The sequence below is a fragment of the Dermacentor andersoni genome, chromosome 11 (assembly GCF_023375885.2).
Source record: "Dermacentor andersoni chromosome 11, qqDerAnde1_hic_scaffold, whole genome shotgun sequence".
Lineage (NCBI taxonomy): Eukaryota > Metazoa > Arthropoda > Arachnida > Ixodida > Ixodidae > Dermacentor > Dermacentor andersoni.
In genome coordinates, this window is record NC_092824.1 from 87,996,013 (window position 1) to 88,020,907 (window position 24,895).

At 42.1% G+C, this 24,895-nt stretch overlaps 1 protein-coding gene across 5 annotated transcripts; it reads left to right on the forward strand.

The window, feature by feature from the left end:
- Positions 1-2,458: 2,458 nt before the first annotated feature.
- LOC129380094 (uncharacterized) lies at positions 2,459-24,550 on the forward strand. 5 transcript variants are annotated; one of them, XR_008609675.2, is made up of 6 exons: positions 2,459-8,379; positions 10,824-10,957; positions 11,753-11,882; positions 15,184-16,235; positions 17,154-17,451; positions 22,094-24,550. XR_008609675.2 is itself a non-coding variant. In XM_072285334.1 (5 exons), the coding sequence occupies exons 2-5, from the start codon at positions 10,861-10,863 to the stop codon at positions 22,156-22,158; spliced, it is 615 nt and encodes a 204-aa protein (XP_072141435.1). In that variant the 5' UTR covers positions 2,459-8,379; positions 10,824-10,860; the 3' UTR covers positions 22,159-24,550. The 5 variants fall into 5 exon arrangements, 1 of the variants encoding a protein (XP_072141435.1); XR_008609677.2 differs by having other exon boundaries at positions 16,081-16,235; XR_008609676.2 differs by having other exon boundaries at positions 11,756-11,882.
- The last annotated feature ends 345 nt before the right edge of the window (positions 24,551-24,895 follow it).

Consider the following 24,895-nt stretch of genomic DNA (forward strand, 5'->3'; position numbering starts at 1 on the left):
TAGATGCAAGCAAGAATTCAACAAATGTCCATGTTTGTGTACAGATCTAATGTAGTGTAAATAAGAGCACCATGTATGCAAAACCATGACGGCTGAATGGCTGGCTTGTTTGCACTCCGGTTTCTACCAGAGGTGGCATTTTGCAGTGAATGCATTGCATAAGCGATGTGTACCTCTTACTCATCCCGGCTAAAATGGAGAAGTAATGCAACCTAGAGTGGCTCCCAGCGCATCCACCACAGAGTGCCAACTACTATATATGAGAAGTCGGAGTGTGACAAAGGCAATAGTTAAGCTGGAAAAGTTATGCACACCTATCACTTTGGCACTATAATGAATGCTCCCTACACAGAGGTCTCTAGCTCAAAGCGTGCATCATCAACCTGCCACTGTCCTGTGCTTACACTGCAGCCAGCTGCATGGGAGACCAGCTTGCACATGTGAAGCCTACTCTCAGCTTATCACCTCTCTTTTTTTTTCTTTGACTTGCGCTCTATTTTCGTACAGGAGTAATCAATAGAATACACCTGACTCGTATTCCATGTGGAGTTCTATTGTTCTTGCTTTTATTGTTTAAAGGTAGATAATGGAGGAGGACAGGCTGTGGGCTATTTAACTGTCTCATCTGTCGATATATAGGCACTTACCTGAACTGTTCTACAGCCAAGAAAATGGGACAGCACTAGATGGTAAGAGAAATAAAGATACACTCAATAAAATAGATGCAGAAGTAACTTGCATACATGTTTATTATGCAAATCTGCATATTGTGCAGTCTGCTGCCCAATGTTGTGATGTGCACTGCCAGGGCCTGCACACTTCTCCCGGAGTAGCGTCGCCAAAGTAGTGCAAGCTTTCTCATGAATGGAGAAGAGTAGCACTGTCTCGGTGTTGGAAGCAAGGCTCCGACTCCTGAAGTTGGACAGTAGCTGGTGGCATGCAGGGGCACATGCTCTGCATTGAGAGAGCCAGTGCTTGAGAGTCTCGGGCGCAGTGCAGTTGGTGCCAGTGGTCGGCACTGACTGTTGTGCTCGCACACAGCTCGCATTTTTAAAAATTCTTGTGTGCATTTTTACGGGTCCTTGTTACGGATCTGTAGGTTCCCGAGAGTTCTGGGCCACGAGCGGTGAAGCCTTGTATCCTCTTTGCACGAAATTCTTACTGATATTAATCAGAACTGATACTGTCGCACAAGAAGCAAAAGCTTGCTTTGTGCAATGCCGACAATTCAAGGTTGAATTTACAGGCAAAGTGCAATAAAATGCTGGCAGTGTTATAATATTGCGAATTGTGGAGTTAGAAAGAATTTTGATAACTTTGTTTTGAAAATGAAGAACGGTGAATGTTTGTTACAATATTTCAGTAGACCTAACTCTGTGCTCTTGTTATTTTATTGCCCAATGGAATCTCTTAAGTTTCCTAGGTGGCCAGTCTGGGGATAGTTAGAAGATAGTTATTTATTTTGTTCACTTGCGAAAGAACAGTATAGCATACTACACTTTTCGCTCCGCTGTTTCTTGTATTTACTATAGTGCAGTCCTGTATAATAACCTAATGTAGTATATATAGTATGTAAATGTATGGCGCAGATTGTAACGGTCAACTCTCTCCATATGTTTCTGATCATTACACCATTTGCATTTGCCACGCCACATAGCTAGGCAAAAAAAAAAAAAAAACCCTGTTGCTATGCAATCAAATACTTGTTTCTCTTGCTGTTGTGATCAGGAGTGTTTCTCCGCTGGAGCTTCCTCCATGTCATGCTGTCAAAACTGCGACTGTTGCGAAGCTGAGCACCTCTCTGGTGAAAGCAGCTTCAGCAAAGTTGTAAAGTTGATAGTCATATATGTGTACTACATCATGTCTGAGATTTCACCTTTTATTACCCATTTTGCTCCTTTACTTCCATTTATAGTAATAATAATAATAAGAATAATAATAATAACAATAAGAGCTTTTATTGCAAAAAATTTATATGCGAAGGAATAGCCAGCCTGCATAAGCCAAAGGCTTGTGTGCAGGGCTGCGCAGTCTCCTTGGTCAATGTTCGAGCTACAAGCAATAAAATCTTCCTAAACAAAGCCTAAGGTAAAAGGACAAATGATAAGATAGAAAGAAGACATGTTTGCAGAGAAACACAGCACATTTATAACAGTACACACGTGATACTGGACAAAATAAATACATTTACGAGCCAAATTTTCATTTGTTACAAACATTGTGTATCTGTAACCCATGTAACCCGTGAAAATGTTTGGCCATAGATACCAGTATCACTGGGTGGCTTTACTTTTTTCACCTGTTGAGTGCTATGGAATAAAAAACAGAAACAACACTACACAGGACGAGTGAGTAAAGAGCACAGGACAGAGCGCTGACTAGCAACCAAATGCTTTATTTGCAGAAGCAGCATATAAAGACATCATTGAAGGTGACATAAAGAACAGAAAAAGAAGGATAAGCGTTAGCCACTGAGATAATCCCATCTGCTTGTTGATAGTGTGAGGAATATGCAAAATGCCTTAAAGATATTCACATATTTGCATAGTCACAGATATTCGCATATTCGCAAGTGGCAACACATGTGTCAGTTCTGCATCCCTCATGCTATCAACAAAAGAACTGGATTATTTCCGTGGCTAACACTTATCCTTCTTTTTCTGTTCTTTATGTCACCTTCAGTGATGCCTTTATATGCTGCTTCTGCAAATAACGCATTTGGTTGCTAGTCAGCGCTCTGACCTGTGCTCTCTACTTGCCCGTCCTGTATCGCACTGTTTCTGTTTTTTATTGCAAAGATGAACCAACCAGCCCCTTTGAACACACTGTTGAGCACTAGGTCTATCTGTTGTTTAGTTTTTACACTATGAGTGATATGACTTTGTGCAGTACCAAGAGGCCACAATGCAAAACCAGTTTTGGCCGATGTGTGCTAGTGATTTTTGAGTTCTTGTGCATTTACTCATTGTCACCATCTAGTCACCTTATAGGACAAAGCACTAATTTCATATTAGAATAAGGGTATCTGAGGGGCCCAATATATTGTTTATCGCAATCATATTTCTGTGAAGTTTCAGTACAATATACTGTACAAATTAGTAATTTAGGTATATCATATAGCATATGCTGCACTGTCATGCCAATGATTAAATGAGTGCCAAATGAAGTGTTTTTTTTTTTTACTTTAAACAACGCAATTCATCATTCACAGTAAAACAATTACTGTTTCTCAAAGAGTGTTGTTCCGTGAAACTGCTACTACTGCCAAAATCTGTTCCCTACACATCTTGTGTATTGAAAGCAGTATTTTTCTGGAATCCTTTGGATTTTCATCTCTTGCAGTGGCGAGATGTGACAAATACGACAGTTAAGTGCTCTGAGGAAAAAAGAATAAGAAGGAAGACACAACACACAATTTCGCATTCCTTATTTATCCTCATTTTAATGCTCTCTCTGTGGCACACTGAATTACAACTGTGTTCAGAAGCACTATATTTTTTAATAACATACATTTCACTTTATACAGAGATGCAAATGGCAGTATAAGAGGATGAGGGGTTACATATGACTAAGTTTCAGGGTTGAAAGGACAGCTTTGCATCTGTCACTTGACAAACCAAGCTCTGCTAACTGTCTAATCTGTCCTGACTGTTGTATGCTGACTAGAAGGCATCTTCCTTCCCGGAATAATGAATCTCTGCATAAAGAAGTCCACCTTTCGAAGGAGGTTTCCATTGCATGCATTCCAAAATAATTATGAAAGTCTTTGAGTGCTCCAATTTTGCCAAAATAATGTGATCCACTGGTGACAGCCATGATTAAGCTAGATTGTGCTCTCGAACTTGCCTTGAATCTAAGCACAGCAACATTGCAGTGAGAATTGCAGGCATTATATCATCAGGGACCACATTCTAAATTGATCGCTTTGACATGCATCACTTTCGGTATTCACTGATTAGCTGAGCCAGCAAACGGTGCTCATCACTAGAGTGCGTAATCATGCTGCTGTATCAGACAGTGTTGAAAGTAACCCTGCAAGTGAATGACTCGGAATACCATCCAAGCAGAAAATGCTTGCCGTAAGTTTTTTTAAAGCGACTAATACCGATTTTTAAGGACCTAGTTTTTTATGGCGCAACATAAAGCTCACCCTCGGTAGTGTTTACATCTGCGCTGGTTACTTTGGAAAGTACATGGGTATTTAGTAAGCAGAGTTCTTCGATCTGAGCAGCCTCTAAAAAAGTAAAGATTCCCTCTTCCAGCAACGCTGAGAAGTGAGACCTATGTTGATAGCCTCACCTTGCAAATTGTGAAAGCCACCCATTTTATTATAACACAGTTACATGACACCGTCTACCCCATGTTAATCAAATAAAAAAAATTAAGTCCTTCCTTTATGCTTTTGAGTTTGGTACACAGCAAGAACCACTTGCAACTTTTATGCCTCCTGACTTGGATATATTTGTCCAAACTATTCTGTACTTTATTTACACTGCCTAGTTAGCTAGCATATCAACTGATTGAAAGTCCTATATTGTTTAAGAGCTGGCACAGAAGGCCGCTGCAAGGGAAGGAGGAGGTGTCAGACTGCACATCATTCACTCTTCTTCAGGATAGTGTCTTGGTCCAGCCTATCCATTATAGTATAATTCACATGTGCTTCCTGCCACAGTTAATCAGTGGCCATAGCATTCTGCTGCTGGCTACATGGTTGTGGGTTCAATCCAAGGCCACGGCAGACACATTTAGAAGGCGGCAGAATGCAAAAGTGCTGCTGTTGTGTTGCCTTGGGTGCACATTAAAAAAAACAAAAAGAACACTGGTGGTCAAAATAATTTGATGCACTCCACTATAGTGTTTAATAGTCTGCGAGTCACCTGGGATATTAAACTGCAAATTTTAATTTATTTTTAACAACGGGGCTTGTAATGTTTATGCAAGTTGTCATTTGCTGTGTTTCAGTTCCAGTGTCACTGGTGCAAAGAGTTATTGTGGCACTTAAGTTAAATCCACCATTTGTTACAGTGAGTCTACTGCAGTTTTTACTTTGAATGCCATATGCATTCAAAAAGACCGTGTTTGTCACATGCAGATAGCTTTAGTGTGGAACTTTCTTCCCTGACCTTCTTGTTGAAGTGTTCGTCTAGAACTTACATATGCAAGCTTTTAACTGACGTGCACACCTCGCTTCACACTGCCAATGCATGGTGTACAGACTGTGCCTTTTTGGCTCCTCAAGAATGTTGTTTTATGCTCTCCATCTTCTGAATGTGTTTGCAGATGTTCTCAGTGTTCATATTTATGCCGTGATAGATAAATGTGTATACATCAGTCTCTTACAGGTGCCTTCTTTTATACTGTGATATGCTGAACAATCGCATTATGTCTGCTCTGTGTCTCAATCTGTGTTGACCTTTGCAAAGTATTCCCATCTTCACTTAGAAAATTGCCATTTATACACGCACCATTTTACTTCTTGCATTGCAAGTGTGTATGTTGCCCTGTGTACCAGCATTTCATTTCAGTTGTTCCTGAGTTATGAATAAAGATAACTTACCACTGTACTACTTTTCTATTGTATAAGTGAGTGTTTCCAGGCTCTCACAGGTGATTAATCTTAGCTTCTAGCATTTGTAGGCTATACAGAATGAGCAGTAAGTGCATGGCCATGAGACAGTTGATCCTGCCTGGTTAGCCTACTGTGTAAACTTCATAAGCATGCTGCATGAAAAATTGATTAAGCACGTTTCTCTCACTTGCAGTAGTGGTGGAAGGGATTCTCCAAGGACACTGGAAAACAATGCATATAAAGGCTGCGTAACACTTTCAAGCACTTATCTAAATAATTTTTTGCAAAGTCCATATTTAGTTGACACACTTGAAACTTTACCCACATGTAAACCACGAGATGCCCTATTCCTTCAGAATGTAAACTCTGTGTCATGTTCAATTCTTTCAGGACAAATTCTACATGGTTTGTAAAACACTATTCTAGCACTCTGGAATGCATGTGTTAGTAATTTTCTATAAAGGCCGTAATTATATCCATTTTAAATATTGATTTCAAATCACCAATAATGTGCCTCAATCCATCTCAGCATGCAAACTCAATTTCCCTGCCATGTTTAGATTTCCCAGAAAGGCGGGAAGAAAAGTACTTGCTTTATTTAATGCCCCTAAATAGGAAGAAAATATGACTTTAGCAGTTGTGTCTAAACTAAATTACCTACTAACTAATTTAGCTTTCACTGCACATCACCCATAAGATCCCCCACCAATTGTATGAATTTGCTGCCACTTTTGCTTCTTCCAGAACGCTGGAGAAATATTTTCTACATTTTGATTACACCGTAAGCAGGAAGAAAATGAGTGTTAACAACTCTGTGCATGATGGAGTACTTCTTTCAGGACTCTAGGAAAACATGCATATAACATTTTCAGTTATTTCTAGCTGCACTATAACAGTGTCACTCAATATCAATCAGTTATGGCATCCAGCTTGCAGCCAAGCAGCTTGCGCCATCATTTTACAGACAGAAATACCTACTCTGTGGTTCTAAATTATAAGTGATATGCCAGCAGTGTGCATAGATTGAAGCACTCTTGTCGGTTTTTATTGCAAGAGGCATGTGGGCCTCGTTCTTTGGAAACATGATTGGGAAGTTTGGAATTTGTATGCACAAGACTGCAGCGATGTCACTTTTTTACTTTCATTTTGTAAGTTTTCTTTAAAGCATGGGAAGAAAGAGTCACAATATACGAGATATCATTTGGATACAACTTTGTTGGGGACGTAACGTGCTCAGCAACTTCTCAAATAGGAGAAACAGATAGTCTGAGTGAATCAAGCTGGGTATGAGGAATCTGCTGTTTGTCTCATTTTGCATGTTAAGTGCCACTTTTTAAAATAAATTTTGTTGAACAAGGTTAAAATAATGAAACAATTTTATTCCAGTTCTTTTCTTTCTTGCACTTCATCAGCTACACCTATATGATTACAAAGATTGGATAGTCAAAGGATGGTAAGATAAGATTATATATAAAATCAAATGAAAGGAATCCTTACATTATTTCAGTCCGAGCATAATAAATTGGTCTTGGCTCATGTATTTGATAGACAACAGTCCCTGTGTTATTGTGAACTACTGACATAGTACATATCCACCACACGCACTATCAGTGTCATTAAATGGGTGCAATCAAAAGCAGGCAGAAAGTGTGCAAGGAGTAGGATCGGAAACCCAAAAGGACAAACTTAGATTAATGATTGTGAGAAAGTTGAGCATAAAGACAGGATGATAGAGGTTTTAAGGGTAGACGATAAAGGACGAATTGATGTGCATTGAATGACAAGGGTAGCCTAATGCATTACAGCATCACAATACTTTTTTTTTCTTCTCTCTCAATGGAGAAAGTGGTGCATGCAGTTAATTGAACTCGTTGAGCCCACTTCTTTGTTTGAGCCACTGTTCAAGTCAAATATATCCCTAGATCTAAAGACTTTAGGAATCGTGGACTAAAAGCTTGTTACGTTTTTTTTTTTTTTTTTGCCGTTTTCGGTCGACCTACAATGCCTACTACCCACACTCCACTGATTCTAAAGAAAAAAACATTTACAGCCACTTTAGCATATGCCAAAGAGGGCGAAGGTGAAAGCCTGTGTGCTCAAGCGAAATTCATGAGAGTACTTGACATTCTCATGCCAATGCAATGCAATGTGTTGTCACTTCTAATTATTTTTCTATTGAGTGCCTTGATTGACGCTACCTTAATTAACTTCGCCCTAATTAACACCAACGGTAGCCAGTTAGACTCCCACCAAATATCGTGGGTTCGAGAACCTTAACTCTACATTGATTAACTGCCTTAATTATATTTAGCTTCGCCTTAATTAACACCCCTGGCCGTACGTGGGTTCGATTGCCGCATAAGCTCGAGGGTTCTAGAGCCTGAATCAACTCTATCTTAATTAACTTTGCCTTTATTTTTAATTTTGGCACTATGAGCGGCATCGGAGGCAGCTGCGGAAGAAGACGATGAACGCGCGAGCAGTGGCACGAGCGCGTGTCTGTGCGAGGCGCGATGGCACCGGCAAGGAATATACGAAGTTGGGGATTTCTGAATGGTTGTCCTAGGGAAATGTCGGCTCAAGTTTGCAGCAAAAAAAGAGACCGGTTCTTCTTTATGCGCCGCTTGAACGTGCCCAACACGTGACGTCTGCGCATCTCATTTGCTTGTTATTGCCGTGCGCGTGTATAAGCTGCGTGCTCCTTTGGTGCGTAGGGTGCAGTAGTAGTGTTTGTTGTGGGTGTTGCTGGCAGCCGAGTGGTCCGCCAGTCCACATTTTTCACCGTTTATGAAAGCCGGAGCAAACCAAAGGTAATAACAAAAAACTGTTCACTTTGAGGTAGAATATCCACCATCGTGTCGCTATGATGTTTTGCGATGTCCTTCGAAGTTTGCGATGTTCGACTATTACAAACAAGACAGCCGGTCGGTTGCAGTCTCCTTTCAACTCGTTGAGTCAGCTGCTTCTCGCGGCCGCCGAAAAGTGTCCCTAACATAGGAGCAGGTTAAAAACTGAATAGCCACCTGATATTTTATTTTCTGGTAGCTTTTAAATTTTATGGGTGTTTACGATTGTTTCTCCCTAACTCCGGCGCCTGTGCGCTTTCTCAGTTTATTAGTATAAATATTATTGACAGTTCAACGCATGTACTATACGTGAGTGGACGTTCTCCGGTGATAATCAATCGTGTTCAAAAACTGAAATACGCAAACATTCATTGTCACCTCACAACCCATGACTCAACACCATTAATTGCTGTCATTTCTTGGTACGTGCGTTTCTTTCAACGCCTTTATTCGCCGACACTACAGTCAATACAGAAATTATCCAGTCATTGATTATGAAGACGAGACGTATGTCTACTGGGTGTGCGAGGTATTTGAGGACGTACGTTTTCAAACAAGATCACATATATCCGTTATAATTTTTTTTTTTTTGCGTTGCTTGCTTTGCTGGTGATTCCTTTTATTGAATGATATCATATCCAGCCCCAATATCTGACTGAATTTGGCTTTGATGACTGTATGCTCAGATCAGATGGTGCTTGTTGATGCTGGCTACTGCTTCCGCAGGGCAAATATTTAGCATTGCATGGATGTTTTATAGGCTTCCTCTCGATGATTCCCTCGTACATGATACTGCAACAAGTTTAAATAATGGGAATTAGGACACCGCATGGAGAGTGATGCGCACGACCGGCTTTAATTATCATTAAAGCCGGTCGTGGTGATGCGATTATAGAAGTTCAGCCAGCCACTCTTAGGTTGCGCAGGCCTTGCGGTAAAAAATTAATTAACTAGCTGGTAATTCCTTAGGAATTGCGAGTGTTGGCTCCGCCGCCACCTAAAACGGCCCAGCAGTGGCCATCAATAGCTTTTGAGGGTTCTCTCATGGTCTCCACCTGCTGTAGAAACTCGACTGCCTGAATGATGCTTGACCACTGGTCAGTGCTCGTTTTTCTTTGTCACAGATGAATGGTGGTCGTGAGATATTGTATCTCCTCGAAAACGAAGGATTTTGACACATTGCAGAAGGCTGCAATCTCCAAGTCACTATGCCCGATGTGAAGCAACTATGGACTGCATGCGATTTCATCTGCTGTGTCATGGAAACAGCTACTTTGGAATAAATGCACTAGAAGGTGATAAAGGGGCTGGCGAAGGCAAAGTTAAGCGCTTAGACAGATATAATGATAATGTCCGAAGCTGTGCACTCTATCTTGTGCACCCTATATGTTTGTGAATTGCTTTTCTATTCCTTTCTGAGCAGGCAGGCATTATACATTTTCGCCAGTGTCCCCTCTGCTGCGTAAACATTCTGCAGCTTCCTGTTGCAGTTAGTTTTGTTGCAGTCTGTTTCTGCTGGGTTGAAAGAATCTCTTGAATCCCGGTTCTGCTGTACGATGCACCACATTTTTATTTTTGCCTCATTAATCGCATTCTCCCTGGAAGTCTTCTAATATGGAATAATTCTTGCAAGAGAGACATAGCGGAGCTTAAGAAAGTTTGATACTCTGTCACAGTGACTGTGCAGAGAGTCACTTATTTCATTTTCCTCCTTGACAGCATTAAACTTTGAATTTGGCTATGCAGTAATGACATCAGTACGTGCACGAACAGCGCATGTGTGGTTTCATATATTGCTCGTTAGCTAGGCGATGAGCAAAACGAGAACAAGGTGAAAGCTGGAGCCAACGTTTCGACAAGTGGACTTTGTCTTCTTCAAGGCCTTGAAAAAGACAAGGCCACTTGTCAAAACATTGGCTCTGGCATTCACCTTGTTCTTGTGTACTTATTGTCGAACTGTTCTACATTAACAGCATGCAGATGATTTCTGGATAAACAAATGCCCGCATGAATTACACTCCGTAATGTACCTGTTCTTGACATGTCATGGAGTGGTGAACTTTGTATAACTCCCTCATAAACATGGTCGTAATTTATTATATGAATGGCATTCATTTTCGTTGAGTTGTAACCATGCTGACTGTATCTCTGACATATTTCTGGCTTGGCATCGGCGGATCTTTATTATGCTGTATGATAACGATTCTGTTATCATACCCGGAAAGTATGAACCACATAAAACACGTTTTGACCATGGCCACCGTGTGGTTATTGCGCACTGAATAACACAGTGTGGATGCACCAAGCAAGGAAATGCCATGTTGAAACACTACTTTGAGTGTTGCTGCCCTGATGGTTACGAAGATTAATGATTGAACTACAAGTAGTTGCTTTCTTTTGATATGCAGGCCTGCCTGAAGCAGCTTTTGTCACTTCCAACCCAGCATGGATCCTTTCATCAAGCTTTTCATGGAGTGTGTCTGTTTCAGTTTTGTACTCAATCTGGCACACACTTTTGATGATGAATTTGATGCTAAAAAATGTAAGTTCATTGCCGTTTTATTTGCAACCTTGTCATGCAGTAGTGTTATACCACTTTGATGCAAAATGAGCATACTCTTGTGTTGAACTTTTTGTGTGGTACATCAAGGAGAGTGATTATTCACTTGTTTGATGCTTTGGTATAAACAAGCTTCAAATCATGACATAATATGTGATGCCACTGCCATCACGTTCTGTGCAAGCAAAAACATTTTCTCACAAACCCTAATGACATATATTATTGTGGCTCACAATATTAATAGATGTTGCAAAGATTGTTGTAAAATGCGCCCAAACAAGAAACAGGGAAAGTGTCAACACAGTCAGCTCATTTTCACAGAACTTCTGTTTTTCTTCGTGCTGTTTGTTCAGTTGCTATTATTCTGTTGAAAAATCCATGTTGCATAGAAATGTTCTTAATTAGTGCTGTAACAACTTGTATTCAAAGTATGTTTTATTTAATTCATTGAACAATATAGCAAGCACGACAGCTCAGCAAAAAACTAAATTGGTGAACAAAATGTAATCAACATGTGGTGCCAGGAGGCTTGATCATATGCGTGCAATAACAGGCTCTCAACTGCAAATGCAGTGTGTCTAGGCAGCCATTAACATTTCCTTCAGCAGCCCTTTTTTTCCTTGCGCCATTCTTTATGTTCCGCTCTACCTTTCCGATTTTACTTCCCTTTTCCCGTCGCTTAGTGCAGGGTAGCAAACCGGAGGCTTTAACTCTGGTTAACCTCCCTACCTTTCTCTCATTTGCATCTCTCTCTCTCTCCCTCTCTCTCTCCTTCAGCAGCAGCCCAGTGGCTATGCCGTCGCAGTGTTGAGCTCAAGAATCCTGGCCGCAACGGTTGCATTTCAGTGGGGGTGAAATGCAAAAACACTGATGTTCGTAAATTTAGGTGCACGTTAAAGAATCCCAGGTAATCAAAATTAGTACAGAGTCATGCACACAGCATTCCTCGTAATCAGTTCATCGTTTTGCCACATAAAAGCCCAGAATTTGATTTAATGTAGTCATTAATATTTTGGCACATCTGCTACTAATTTTGAGTTAAACATATCACTCCAAATATGCAGTGTTCAAGTTATTTTGAATCAAGTGTTATTGCAGAAGTGACAATTCTTTTTGTACCCCTCCTCCTTTGCTTAACTATTCCAGGAACATTGCGAATTCTCACACAAACTTATAACTAAAAAAACACAAGTGCATGTTCTGAGATGCAAAACGCAGTTTTAAGCTGCATCTGACATGAAAATACCTTCGCTATAGTCTATATTTGTCATAAGCATATATTTGTTACTTGCTCATATCAGTAATAAGCATTTCAGATTCACTTCATTATATTCAATAATTTGTATATATTTGTGTTTGTTATGGCAAGGTTCAGCTGCATTTGTGTTGTTTTTGCTGAACACTGTTCCTTGAGTCATGGAGTAGCTAAGCATTGAACAAATTAAAGTTTGAAACGAGCTCTTGTTAGGATCATATTTGTTGCTACGCAAAAATATGCAGATGGAGCCGGGAAATACAGGACGAGCACCGACTCTCAACTGAAAATTTTATTGGAAAAGAATGAGTATATAGGCGATTGCAAAACAGGAACAAAATTGAAGGAGCCTGTGTTTCTTGTCTGTGTCTGCGTCTTTTGTGTTGCAACAAATATGTTAGCAAACCAACTTGCCCAACTATGAATCCAGCTGCTCTTATTAGTCACTGCTAAACTAGGTTGCCCATTGAGAGGCGTGTAGTGATGCACAGACACTGAGCTAGTTGTTTACAACACCGTAACATCTGGAACAGCTGAATTGCTTTGTTAATTTCGGACATTTACTTGGAACTTTCATGGAGTGCCTCAGGGGGCCATTCTCCTGCCTACACTTTTCAGTTTGGTCATGAGAGACATTGGAAGAGAATTGCATGCGGTCCCACACCTCCAATACACCGTGTAAGCGGATGATGTCTGGTAGTTGAAGTTTGGCGCTAAGGAAACGATTGCAGCCATGCAAACGACCCTTAATACTATAGATAAGTAGCTCCAGACTACTGGCTTGCAGCCTTCTCCTGGGAAGACCACATTTTTTATTGTTGGTGGCCTTGATCATAACAGAGCCCATGTACACCTGACTATTGCTAGCCAACCTGTTCCAACGTGCTACGTGTCTATGTGCAATCGCAGGCCTTTCGAGACACACCAGGATGGAAAAATTGTATCGCTATGCAAATCTCCTTACCATTCAAACTATCATACAGACTTGCATCAATGATCGGCAATGACGACGGACGTCTACTAGGGCTGGTAGGTGCCTGCTGGACTTACAGGGCTGACACCCACCCGCACAAGATACCCCACCTCCAAAGAGCATACCAACGTGGCTGGATGTGCTGATGCAAACCCCATGCCACTCATGTGCGGGGAGAACCATGAGCAGCACTACCAGGGAATAGCCACAGTTGCAGCACATACTGACCTTGTGGAGCATGCAACCTTCACTGATGCTGCATGGTGTGCAGAGACACGGCAAGCCACTCTCGCGTATGCTGCTGGCCGGGAGCACTATGCTCTGACTTGAACTTGATGCTATACACTTATTGCTGACTCAAGTACGAGAGTCCTTCAGTCGAATATGCACACAGATTTGTGTAATAACCTTCACTGACAGCAGAGAAGCTCTCACTCTGTTAATGAAGACATCTCATGAGTGCACGCTTTGCTATCCAATCAATAGGTTGTGTTCGGAACTGCTGGATGAAGGAATTGAGGTTTGAGTGGACTTGGTCCTGAGACACAGTGGTGCTGTTGGGTAATGAAACCGCTCATGTGCATACAAGGACGACCACTCCAATACCTCTGCCTCCATGGCACCCCCTTACCCAGACCCTGTTGAAATCAAGGCTGCCACCAGGCTAGCAAACAACATATGCTGCAACAGCTCCGAACCTTGCACCTTTACCGAAAGGTCTGCCTGAGGTGCAGGTGTTGATGCACAAGGTCAACACTGGAGCTGCACTGACAGAGGATATGCTCGCAAGATGGAAAACCTATAGACTGAGAGGACGACACCCGTCCGACATGGAAATGACAGAAGAGAAAGAAACTTCTTCGGCAGTGCTGCTCATTGGCTACAGTACATACAGTGCTGGAGTCAGCCCAACCATTCAATACCTCCTGTGGGACTTCAGTGGCCTGCGGAGCAAGAGGACCGAACATTTACATCCCCGAGCCGCATCTTTTATGGAGTGGCTAACACCCAGGAACAACATACATGGCAGAGGGATGCTAATCCCTTTGTGGGAATTTATGCGTTAAAATAGCATTTACTGTTGGATGTGAAGTGTATGCTACTCTTCCTCCCTTTCTTTTAGCTCATTTACGATTGTCATATAGACACCAATGGCTTACAGTTATTTATTCGCACCCAATTTAGGGCAGGATCTATTGCAAAAAATAATATATACAGTTGCGGGCTGAGCTTCAGAGCCAGACTTTTAGAACCCACTTTATTATTTGTAAGTAAATCTGCAGCTCCACCAACAACTCCACATAACCAGTGCATGATGGCAACCAAATTTTTGTTTGCCATTACATTAATATTTTGTGAATGAACTTCATGATTATTTACATTTGTGTCACAGATCATGCTAGTTGTGACTATAGAGAAGCACTTGTTCACAGCGTCTATACATAATAAACTCTGTGAATTATTCCAATGAGCAATAAGCATATTGAGTAATGAAGCAATTTTTAGTATTTCTAACCAAAATTTTTTATTTTTGGGCATCCTGGTTGTAATTCTTAAGCTTCGAAGTGAGGAGGTCTGCATGAAGTCATGAACAGTAGTTGAACAAGGCATGCCTCTGGAGCTAAAATTTCTACAAGGGCGCTTTGTCTTTGTCTGAGTGCTGATGAAGACCAGTCCCCTTGTTGAAATGTTGACTCCAGAGGCATGTCTTTTGCAATCACTATTGATCATATTGAGTCTGCATTCTCCAGTGAATTGTGTGTAGTCTTAAAACACTCGAGGTATGAAGGAATGACAATGCAATATTGCTGACAAAGCAAAAGGGCATTTATTGCACTTTCTCTGCAAAAACAGGCTAGCCGAAATATAAATAATGGAACTGATGGGCGCTGACGGATTGAAGAAGTTTGATTCACCGCGCAAGCATATCAAGCGAATAGTTTGCCCCATGCCGGATGCCAATGCTAAATTCATTCGCAGGTACAGTCATGGCAACGGAGGTGCATTCGAAAAATCTTGTTCATCCAACCCATTGTACTGCTTACAAGCGTTTTGTGGGGCAGTTCCGCGAAGCATCCTGGTGGGCACATGGCCGTCCATGTGCGACGCCGACCCTAAATAAATGATGAAGAAGCTAGTTCCCCTCATTCATTCATTCATTCATTCATTCATTCATTCATTCACTCACTCACTCATTTTATTTCAGCATTACGGTACATTACAGCATGTATTCCTACTGTAAGGTGGAATTAGCTGCAAAACACTCGCACCATCTCTCGTACTACTGTGCAGTTGCGCCAACTTCTGCCACAGCATATGCTATGCGGTGAACCCAAATTCTAGGAGATGTGAGAGACATGCAGGGAAAACAACATCAGGGGTCGCGAGAGTCGAGCATCTGAACAACTGTCGGCGGTGAACGAATGCAAAAACGCGAATTAGCAGGAACAGGCTCCTTTTGCTCTCCTTGTCCCTGTCCTTCTTTTTTCTGCACTGGTTCACTATCAATGATGCAGTAAACCTGCCCAGATTGCCACCTTCCTGCAGACATCTGTATTGTTTACATTTGTGCGGTAAAGTGTACTGTGGGAAGGATAATTTGAGTACCCGTTTGTGTATGGACAAGTTTCATTTATGGTTGTGAATGCAGCTTATTCCTGTAAATGGAACATCTACGGTAATTAGACAGTTGAAGCTTTCTTACTCCTTTGTTACATGTACACAAATCTGCCGTTTTATATTGGTTGCTGTAAAATGGTTCGGGAGACAGAACTACACAAGCTACTTAATCTGAATTTCTTCTTCTTTCTCTGCTCATCACAGTCCCCAGAATATCTATACGCATTGTGTGAAGTAACTTCTCAACTATGCTTACAGGGCACGAGATTCACCGGGTACATACCCCGCCCCTGGAACACACCCCAATAAGTGTGCCTATTGAAGTGATCATTGGTTTCTCTGTTATGGCGGTGTTAGTACTGACCTGTTTCATCATAAGCTGCACCTGCCATCGACGACACCCTGAGTGGTTTGTAAGTAGTGCAATGATGCATTCTTTGCAAGCATGCATGGGACAAGTTTCAAAGTGAGACTGAAGGCGTCTTAAGAGTAGTTTTTATTATAGTTATGTTCTGGCATGCTTGATTGATAGACCACAGGCGGCAAGATTTCCAAGTGATGAAGTGGTTTTCGTGGCTAAAAAATTTCTCACTATGATTAAGTGTATTGGTTCTGTTTGTAATGTTAAGGAAAGGTGGCATGACTTCCTCGTTATTTCATAAATGCATGCGTTTTCACATAGGATAAAAAGGTAGCCAGAAATTTTATTGATACTTCTTCTTCATTATCAAAGTACAGCAGCTGTCCCGTAATTGACAAGAAAACAAGAAGGAAGACTGCTTGTTTTGGCAAGGGTCATGGTACGAAATGTACTAATCACTGCAATCATTTTGTCAATAGTGAATGCAATGTAGTTTACTGTGGTTTAATCTGTTGCTAAATGTACACATTGGGCATGCTGGGTGCTACCTCGATGTATAACTGCAAAATTCGGTGTTATGCTGTGATGCCATTTCCTAATTGGAAATTAACACACTTTCCCGTCTTGGTACCTTCTTTTAAGGCCTAGCAGCATCAAACAACCAATCTCAATAATGACAAGTTATTGATAAACCTTTGTGAAATGAAACTAAACAATGGCTGATTTAGTCATTTATTTCTTGCTATTGCAATGAAAAGCAAGTAACGTGAACAAATTAGGATCGAATTGGACAGCCTGGGCACATTCATGTCATTATGCAAACACAGTAACCGACAGCAGCTGTGCCGGTAGACTTGCCGGAGCCCAGTAAAAATGCATGCTTGGTCATGGCACTTGGTAACAGTAATGCTAGGATAAAGTTCTCGTACCATGAAACATTGACGAACCTGCCATCCTTTCGATGATGCAGCCAACAAGACCTCGCACTCTATCACCAATGCTACCGACTGGACCTCCAGTGACATCGGGGGCAACTACACAAGGAGTATATGCTCCACTCCCAGGAACAACTCCAGCTCTGGTTGCACCGCCACAAGTGTATACTCTGGTTCCAGGTGCAGCTCCAGCTCATGTGATGTATCCACAACAGACTTACTATCTGCAGACGAATGTGCCACACCCACAGGGCGGTGTCAACGCGAGTAACACCATGGCACCTCCGGCACAGCTGTTGTCTGCTGCACCGCTGCCATCACAGCCTGCACCACGTGAGCCACCTTATGCCAACTAAACTGTCCTCTCTAGAACTCATTTCAAGGGCTTGTAGATGAGCACAGCTGTTAATGGTGATCAGACACACATTGAAACATTGTCATGATAAGGGGGTGCTCCATTAAATTCACTCACCAATATATTTGCAGATATTTTGCTCACATTTGTGAGTACTTGCTCATGTTTTTACTCGGCAACACCTGCTCATGTTCACAGTCACTTCCATTCACATTTGCCAGCATCGACTCATGCTCATATGTTTGCATCCAGTCACTGGAACTCACTCACATAGTAACTATGTCCACTCACAACCTTTGTCACTCACTGACACTCGTCTCATGCTTGTGAAATGTCTGTGAAGCGAGTACGAGTCGGGGGAAGAAGGGGGAGGGGGAGGGTGTACTTGTGAGTCAGTAAGTAGATCTATAGTACCAGTGCGCTGGAGCTGCATTTGTGTGGCAACCCTGACTCTGAAGCTGCATGATGAACGAAAAATTTGGTCATGTATCTCTTGGGGCCATTGCACAGATTGAAGCATGTTTGCCAACATCTGACCACTGTGTTTTGACCATGTGTTTCCCTGTATCTTGTATTGCCAATGCCAAGAATGTTACCGAATGTAAAATGAGTCGCAGAGCATTGTCAATGCAGAGCATGCCACGTAGCTACTCCTGGTGTTTTATTTTGTTTATCTTTGCTTTATTTACAAGTTGCTCCAACTCTGTGCATGCCATACCTGCTGTCATGTCAGAAAGAACAACTGAATACTATCTCTACCAGACGTAAGTGCGGCCCAACGTTACTACACTAGCTCCAGTTGTAAAACTCCCCGCCCGCGCGCTTACAGCCGCTGTCGCCACTTCTGTGACAGCCGCCAGGTGGCAACGCTGTTCCATCGGGCTCCAGTGCAGACGCCTCGGCACAGCCTTGAGCTCGTGCGGTCGGGCAGTTTGCGCGTGTTTCACGCTCGCTGGCGTTCTTCCTTGTCCGAATTAGTGATACCACGAGAAAGCGGTATCCACCTACAGCAATAAGATTTATCGCGCCAGTTCGTTAATACTGAAAGAAGGGTAAACTGTACGAAAGGAAGAAATGCATATAGCGAAGCGCAGAAGCTGCGTTTCTAAATGTCATGTGTTTCTTCCTGTCGTCTTAACATTTCGCGCAGTTTAGGCGCACGAGCCTGAATATCTGGCCAAAGTGCGTGATTGTAGGATGATCTTCATCCCCACCGAAGCTTCTCACCACGCCAAAGAAGCGCTACAAAAAGAAAGATGAGGTCGGCCTTTGTGCACACAAGCCACAAAAAATAAAAAAAAATAAAAAAGTCGGATTTTTCATTCCGGGAAGATGCTTAATCAGCGAAGCTGAAACGTGCAGCCCTTGTGTTTATCACTGGGTTAATCCTGAGGGTTCAATAAAGTATTTCTCAGTTATGAGGTTACACACGCAATCGGCTGCGACGGAGAGAACGACGTCACTGACGGTATGCCCGCAGTCCGCAGTTGTCGCTTGCGTTCGATGTCTCGAGTTTGCTCGGCGGCGTGGTTAGCAGCCTTCTGCGATTTGCCGCTTGTGGTTCTTCGAAATTAAATTTCTTCAAAAGTAAATCTTTCCGTTACGTAAGACCATGAGTGGCTCATACTCCCTTAAGGAATGGCTCATACCCCCGTAAACGCAGCCTCCCCATTACGACGACAGAAGTGAAGTGAAATTCTACGCTGGAAAGATGAATGGCCACGCAGCCAGCTGCGGAAGACGGCGATGAATGTGGGAGCAGTGGCACGAGCGCGGGCTGTGGATTTCGCAGAAAGTTCGCGGTCGGCATGAGAAATCGCTCTGTTTCACGCCGAGCGAAGCGTCTCATTGCTGGGAGCACAGAAAAAGTGGTGCGCCGAACTGTCGACATCGTTCCGATAGCGGCCTATGCAGCCAAGTACGCAGCACGTCGGCATCGTCTGCTGATATTCTAAGAAACTCGGCGAAGGCTACAGTTCCACGGATGACATGCTTGCTGAAATTCGCTGTCAACAACGAACCACAGCATACACCAACGCTGCACCGTGTGCTTAGTCCGGCCCGCCCGCGTAGCCGGCTAGTGAGGAAGTGAAGCCAGGCGCGACTGCAGCGCCACGAAGGCGTGGGCGGGTAGCGGTTCCGCGCAACGGCGCCGAGTTTTAAAACTGAAGCTAGTCTAGTAACGTTGATTGCGGCCCTCCAGTGCCTTGTGTAGGAAGCACTGCAGCTGCTAGTGCTTCCTGTGTCTCTTCCCAGCAAAGCTGCCTTTGGTGTGCTTTTCTGTGTTACCTCCTGTGATAAGCAATCCTGATGCAAATAACCAACAATTTCTCTTCCTTGTATGATGGGCAACTTGAAGCACTGGAATGAAAGGCTTGGATATGTTCACTGTTGTGATGCAGTCATGATATGAGGGAGACATTTCATTGTAGGAAACTCGCCTTGAGAGGCAGGATAAGAAAATAGTGTTGGAGAGCAAAAGCCTCCCATACCATTTATGCTTTGGAAGTATAAAGGAAGTATATATATATATGTCAAATATAACAAGAATGAAACTATGGCAAAGTGAAAGGATCTTGATTGAACTAGCAGCACTGCACAGCCAAAAAAATTTTTGTTGTGACATACGCTTGCTCTGTGTTAACCTTGCGAGGAAGCTTTAGCTTGGGCCAAACTCCAATACCATCCATTCAAATACAGTTAAACCTCGATATAACGAACTTCAGTGTAACGAAATTCTCAATATAACGAAGTATTTAACTTTTCATAACCTCTTGCACACAGGACACCATGTTTTTAGAACCTCGATATAACGAAGTGTGTTTGTATGCCATTTCTATATAACGAAATTTCACTGCCGCTGCAAAGGAATGCCGAGACAATAAATGAAAACTTCCACGAACGGAGATGGTCAAATTATTGAATTACAAGCAGCTGTTTGCAAACACACCAGAGCAACCATCAATGTGGAACCACACCATGATCCGTATAAAGTCCAAGTGCGATAAGATCCTATTTGTGCCCTGCGCACTGCATGCTTTAAGTGCGAGTGAAAGTGTGTGAGGGTGAGGGAAGAAAGATGGTGGCTTCACGAGTGCCGCCTTCCTGTGCGAGCACAGGGAAAGAGGGGGAGGGGAGCGAGCTTGCGGTAACGCGATCAAGTGTGCGTGAGGGGTGGAGTGGTGGTAAGTTGGCACCCGTCTCACCCGTGGCTGTGCGTGGCTGTAAGCACGCCTGAGCGCATATATGGCCGTGCGCCCTGCTTTAGAGGTAATCTGCCGATTGTGCAAAGAGTGGCCATGCTGAGATGGCGTGGCACCATGTAAGCTGTCATACCCCGCGTTTAGTATTGGAGATTGTGTAATCTCGAGTTTAGGTGACCTGTTGGAGTGAGAGGCAGACCAAGCATCTGCTCACCACTGCCAGTGCTTTTCCTGATAGCATGATCCCAGTGCGGATGATGTTTCATTTCATAAAACATCCGCCATCCGCCATGGGGGCGGAGTGCACGCGAAACAGTGGCTGACTTCACTTAATTCTTAGCGCCAAGAAGATATCACCAACATACGTGGCATGAAACCGCATCATTCGTCACTGACTGCCAAATTGATTAAAATTAATTGTTTTCTAATTCACATCTGCTTTTTTTCGAATGCCCAACAATATGGAAAATTCTACGGCCCCTTTCCGCGTAAAAAAAATTGATTGGCGACTGTGCTTACTTACATAAAAGGTCGAATTTCAGTCGCACAAAATTTCGATATAACGAAACAAATAGCTCATATTACCAACACTTTTCTGATATAGTCACTGGGCCAATTTTAATGAAATTTGTTGCATTGAGCGAGGCAGTTAAATTTCTAGTGACTGTTTGAACGGAATTTTGATTTTGGGCCAAAATTTTAAAAAATAAGTTTAAAAAAAATTGTATGATTAAAAAATTGAAGGACGAAGTTTACAAATTTATAGCTTTGCACCAAGAATATTGCAGCTCTGTAAACTGAATCTGTTAGAGCACACAAAGTGGACAAACTTTATGTATCAATTTATATCATATGTGAATTTGTTACATTGTTTACAAGGGTTTTGCTACAGACCTACTTGCATATAAGTGGTTTATCTGAGAGTCATGTATTATACATCAATATTGTCCGCTTTAGTTGTACTATTAGATGCAATTTGTAGAACTGTGATATGATTAGTCATTGCTGAGTTAGAGTTGTAAGCTTTATAGTTTTGTTATAGGCGGCCCGATGTGAGCGTCAAGTTTCGCTCTGGCGGCATCGTAGGCATCTTGTTCCAATGTCGCCCACCAGCTCGACTTCGTTTCGGTTTCCCGTCATCGTCTTAAAACAAAACAAAAAAAAAGGTGTATGCCACTGAAGCCTCCCCAGCTCGACGTGTGTTCTCGTGCTGCAACCATTTGCGTGTAGAGACGCATCCGCGCATTATGTAGAGACAACTAATGTTGAGTCTGTCAAATTTTTTAGTTACTTCGAATCGTACGTTTTCCTGGTTAGTACGGTTTTCTTGTGTTTCTTTCTAAACCATATGAACAAGGTTCTACTGTATTTTGCTCCCATGCAGCTTGCATTCTTATGTATGGTTATCTTTCTGCAGGCTCTCGTTACGGTCACGCAAATTCCAAGGATATCTCCAAGGTGCCGCTGTGCCATGACTGGTGAAGCCGCGAAGCAATGCCTGGGTTGAAACCAGGCTCTTTCGTGGCTTTGCTCTTTTGCCTTGCATTACCTTTGCACAGAAGTGCTTGGTATTGTTATCCGTCGGACCTGCCACAGTGAACCAGTTGCTATGGATTTGTGCTGCCGAGCTTGAGATTGCGGGTTCAATACGGGCCACGGCGGCAGCATTTCAATAGGGGCTAAATGCGAATACATTTGAGCATTTAGACTTAGGTGCGCGTTAAAGAACCCCAGGTTGTCAAAAATAAATCCAGAGTGCCCCACTACAGCGCACTTTTTAATCATATTGTGCATTTTGCACGTAAAACTCCAGCATTTAATTTATTTTTAGTTACATGTCTGGCAAAAGTTTGCTTTTTGCAATGTGGATATATCAAAGTTCAATTTGCAGGCAAAGTGCAAGACAATGCCGGGGCTGTTATACCATTGTGACTTGCCGATATTGGCAGGAATTGTAGCAACCATGTTTTGAAGTTGGAGGAGGACAAATGGTTTTAATAACGACATGGATATAACAAAGTAAATCTAAAATGTTTCTCGCCAATATCAGTGTATAATGAATATACACTTATAGTGGATATTGGACACAATGCATATTTATTTTCATGTCATTTGTGACACAACTATGCTCATTTGTATTTCTCTGTAGATCAGCTGCCCCATGCTGTTGTTGCTTTTATCACAGAATGGAGTCTCTTTTCAGTGTGGCCAGACCCATATATATTTTACTGGCCAGGTTTATGAGTTTGTCGCCATGTGTCATCAAGTTTTAGTAATTAAGTCGCATACTGTATACCTGGATATATCGAATTCACATATAACAAATTATTGTGTAGAACGAATAGCTGTTAAATCTTGCTGAAAATTTTTGTATACGTTTACTTTGTATATCGAATTACCTATATACATCAAACTTTTTTGTGATCTCCTTCAGATTCGATATATCCAGTTTCGACTGTATATCCATAAGTCTGTTGCTATGTGTCGCTAAGCTTCAGTAACCTCGGGTCACATACTATATAGTATATCCGAGATATATACAACTTTTTTTTTTCGGATTGCTATTTAGCAACTACAGTCCTGTTAGCTTACTTGGGAGTTTCAGTGCCAAATAATATTGTGAGCACTGTTAATAACTTTCATGTCACAATTGGGTGTGTCGCCTTCCTCTCTCTCTCTCTCTGGAAGGTTTCATAATATAAGGGTTACCACGCATGTGGTGGAGGTGCGAATTAGTAACTGTACCAAGTAACTTATGACATTGTACCTGTATATTGTACCATCATCCCAGTTATGGAGTGAGTTGCCAAGTGAACTTATGTGATTGCTCTCAACTTAGTTATTATTTTACCATGAACAAGCTCGGTTTAGTCATTCACAGTGGGAACCACAGTGCTTCTTCAGTGTGGCTCTTCCGAACATTTACTGTCCAAAAGTGTTTCCTTCACATCTTCTGTGCTTAATGCAGTAATTCACTCGGATCAACTAGATCTGCATCTCTTCCAGTGATGGGACATATAGAGCACACTGCATTAAGGAAAAATAAGGAATGCGTAACACAAAATTGCGTGTTTCTTATTCTTTGTCCTCATTTTAATACTCTCTTCGTCATTTACTAAATGCAGCCGTGGTTAGAAGCACCACTTCTATTTTCTTGCGTTTCACTTTTTAAATGTTAGTGTGAACCATGCGACAGAGGTGTACATGATATTATGGTAGAATGAGGGGTTGGGTACAAGAGGGGGTTGGAGGGGTTGAGAGGATGCCATTTCATCTACCCTTCAGCAAACCGTTTATGAAAAGCAAACCCTGCACCACCTTCTTTGGACAAGGCCCAGGCTTCAATCTGTCCGTTGACATCTCCATTGTGTGGGTGTTCATCTCAGCTAGCCACCAGACTTTCTCAACTCTCATGGACCTCATTTTCACTCTTTCTTGAACTTTACATTAAAAACAGGGTTTTACAATTATGCCTTGTAAAATTTTTGATGCCACAAGACAAATTAATGTTAAAAGCAGTATCAATTGTCTTGTACTGACAGGAAGGTATCTATTCCTTCACTGAATAATTCCTTTGGTGCGCGTATCAACCACAGTCAGTCATTTTGCAGGTTGTAGAGTGTTGAACTTGCTACAATACAGTAAGCAACATTTTTATTGTCCTGTTTATGTTCAGGCTTTTAAGACAAGCGTGTATGTGTCAGTGCTTTTACCTGTGCCTTTTTTTACACTGTGATATATCAAGACTTTTGCATCACCATCTCGGTTGACTCTTACACAATGTGCCTGTGTTCATCAAGCTGTGCATGCCGACCTGTACACCGGTATCACAGTTGTTCCCGGGTGATCAATAAAGATAATTTACCATTACTTACTATCATTCTTTGTGAATGTTTTCATAGCGCTCTGTAGGTGCCTGAACCTATGATGAATGAGCACTAGGTGCACGACCATGAGATAGTTGGTCACCTAAGCAACATTTGAAGTTGACTACCCTACTGCAAGGTAAGTACCGCTTGTCTTACACATCCAAGAGGAAGGGAGAGGGTAGTCATAGCTCTGGGTGGGAGAAATCTCCTGCCACGTAAATCAGAACTGACTTGCCTAATGCAGGCACCTGAACAATTCCACAGCAAGAGAGATGCCACCAGCACTTGGTACTGCTATTTCGCTGTGCATATAGGAAACCTAGCTAGTGGCCTCATAAAATGTGAAAACA

Excerpts from the sequence above, each read along its gene's own strand:
- LOC129380094 (XM_072285334.1), top strand. The coding sequence starts at position 10,861 with ATGGATCCTTTCATCAAGCTTTTCATGGAGTGTGTCTGTTTCAGTTTT. Across the intron at positions 10,958-16,080 it reads TGAATTTGATGCTAAAAAAT|GGCACGAGATTCACCGGGTA; the intron begins GTAAGTTCATTG and ends CTATGCTTACAG. Across the intron at positions 17,452-22,093 it reads GCCATCACAGCCTGCACCAC|GCTCTCGTTACGGTCACGCA; the intron begins GTGAGCCACCTT and ends ATCTTTCTGCAG.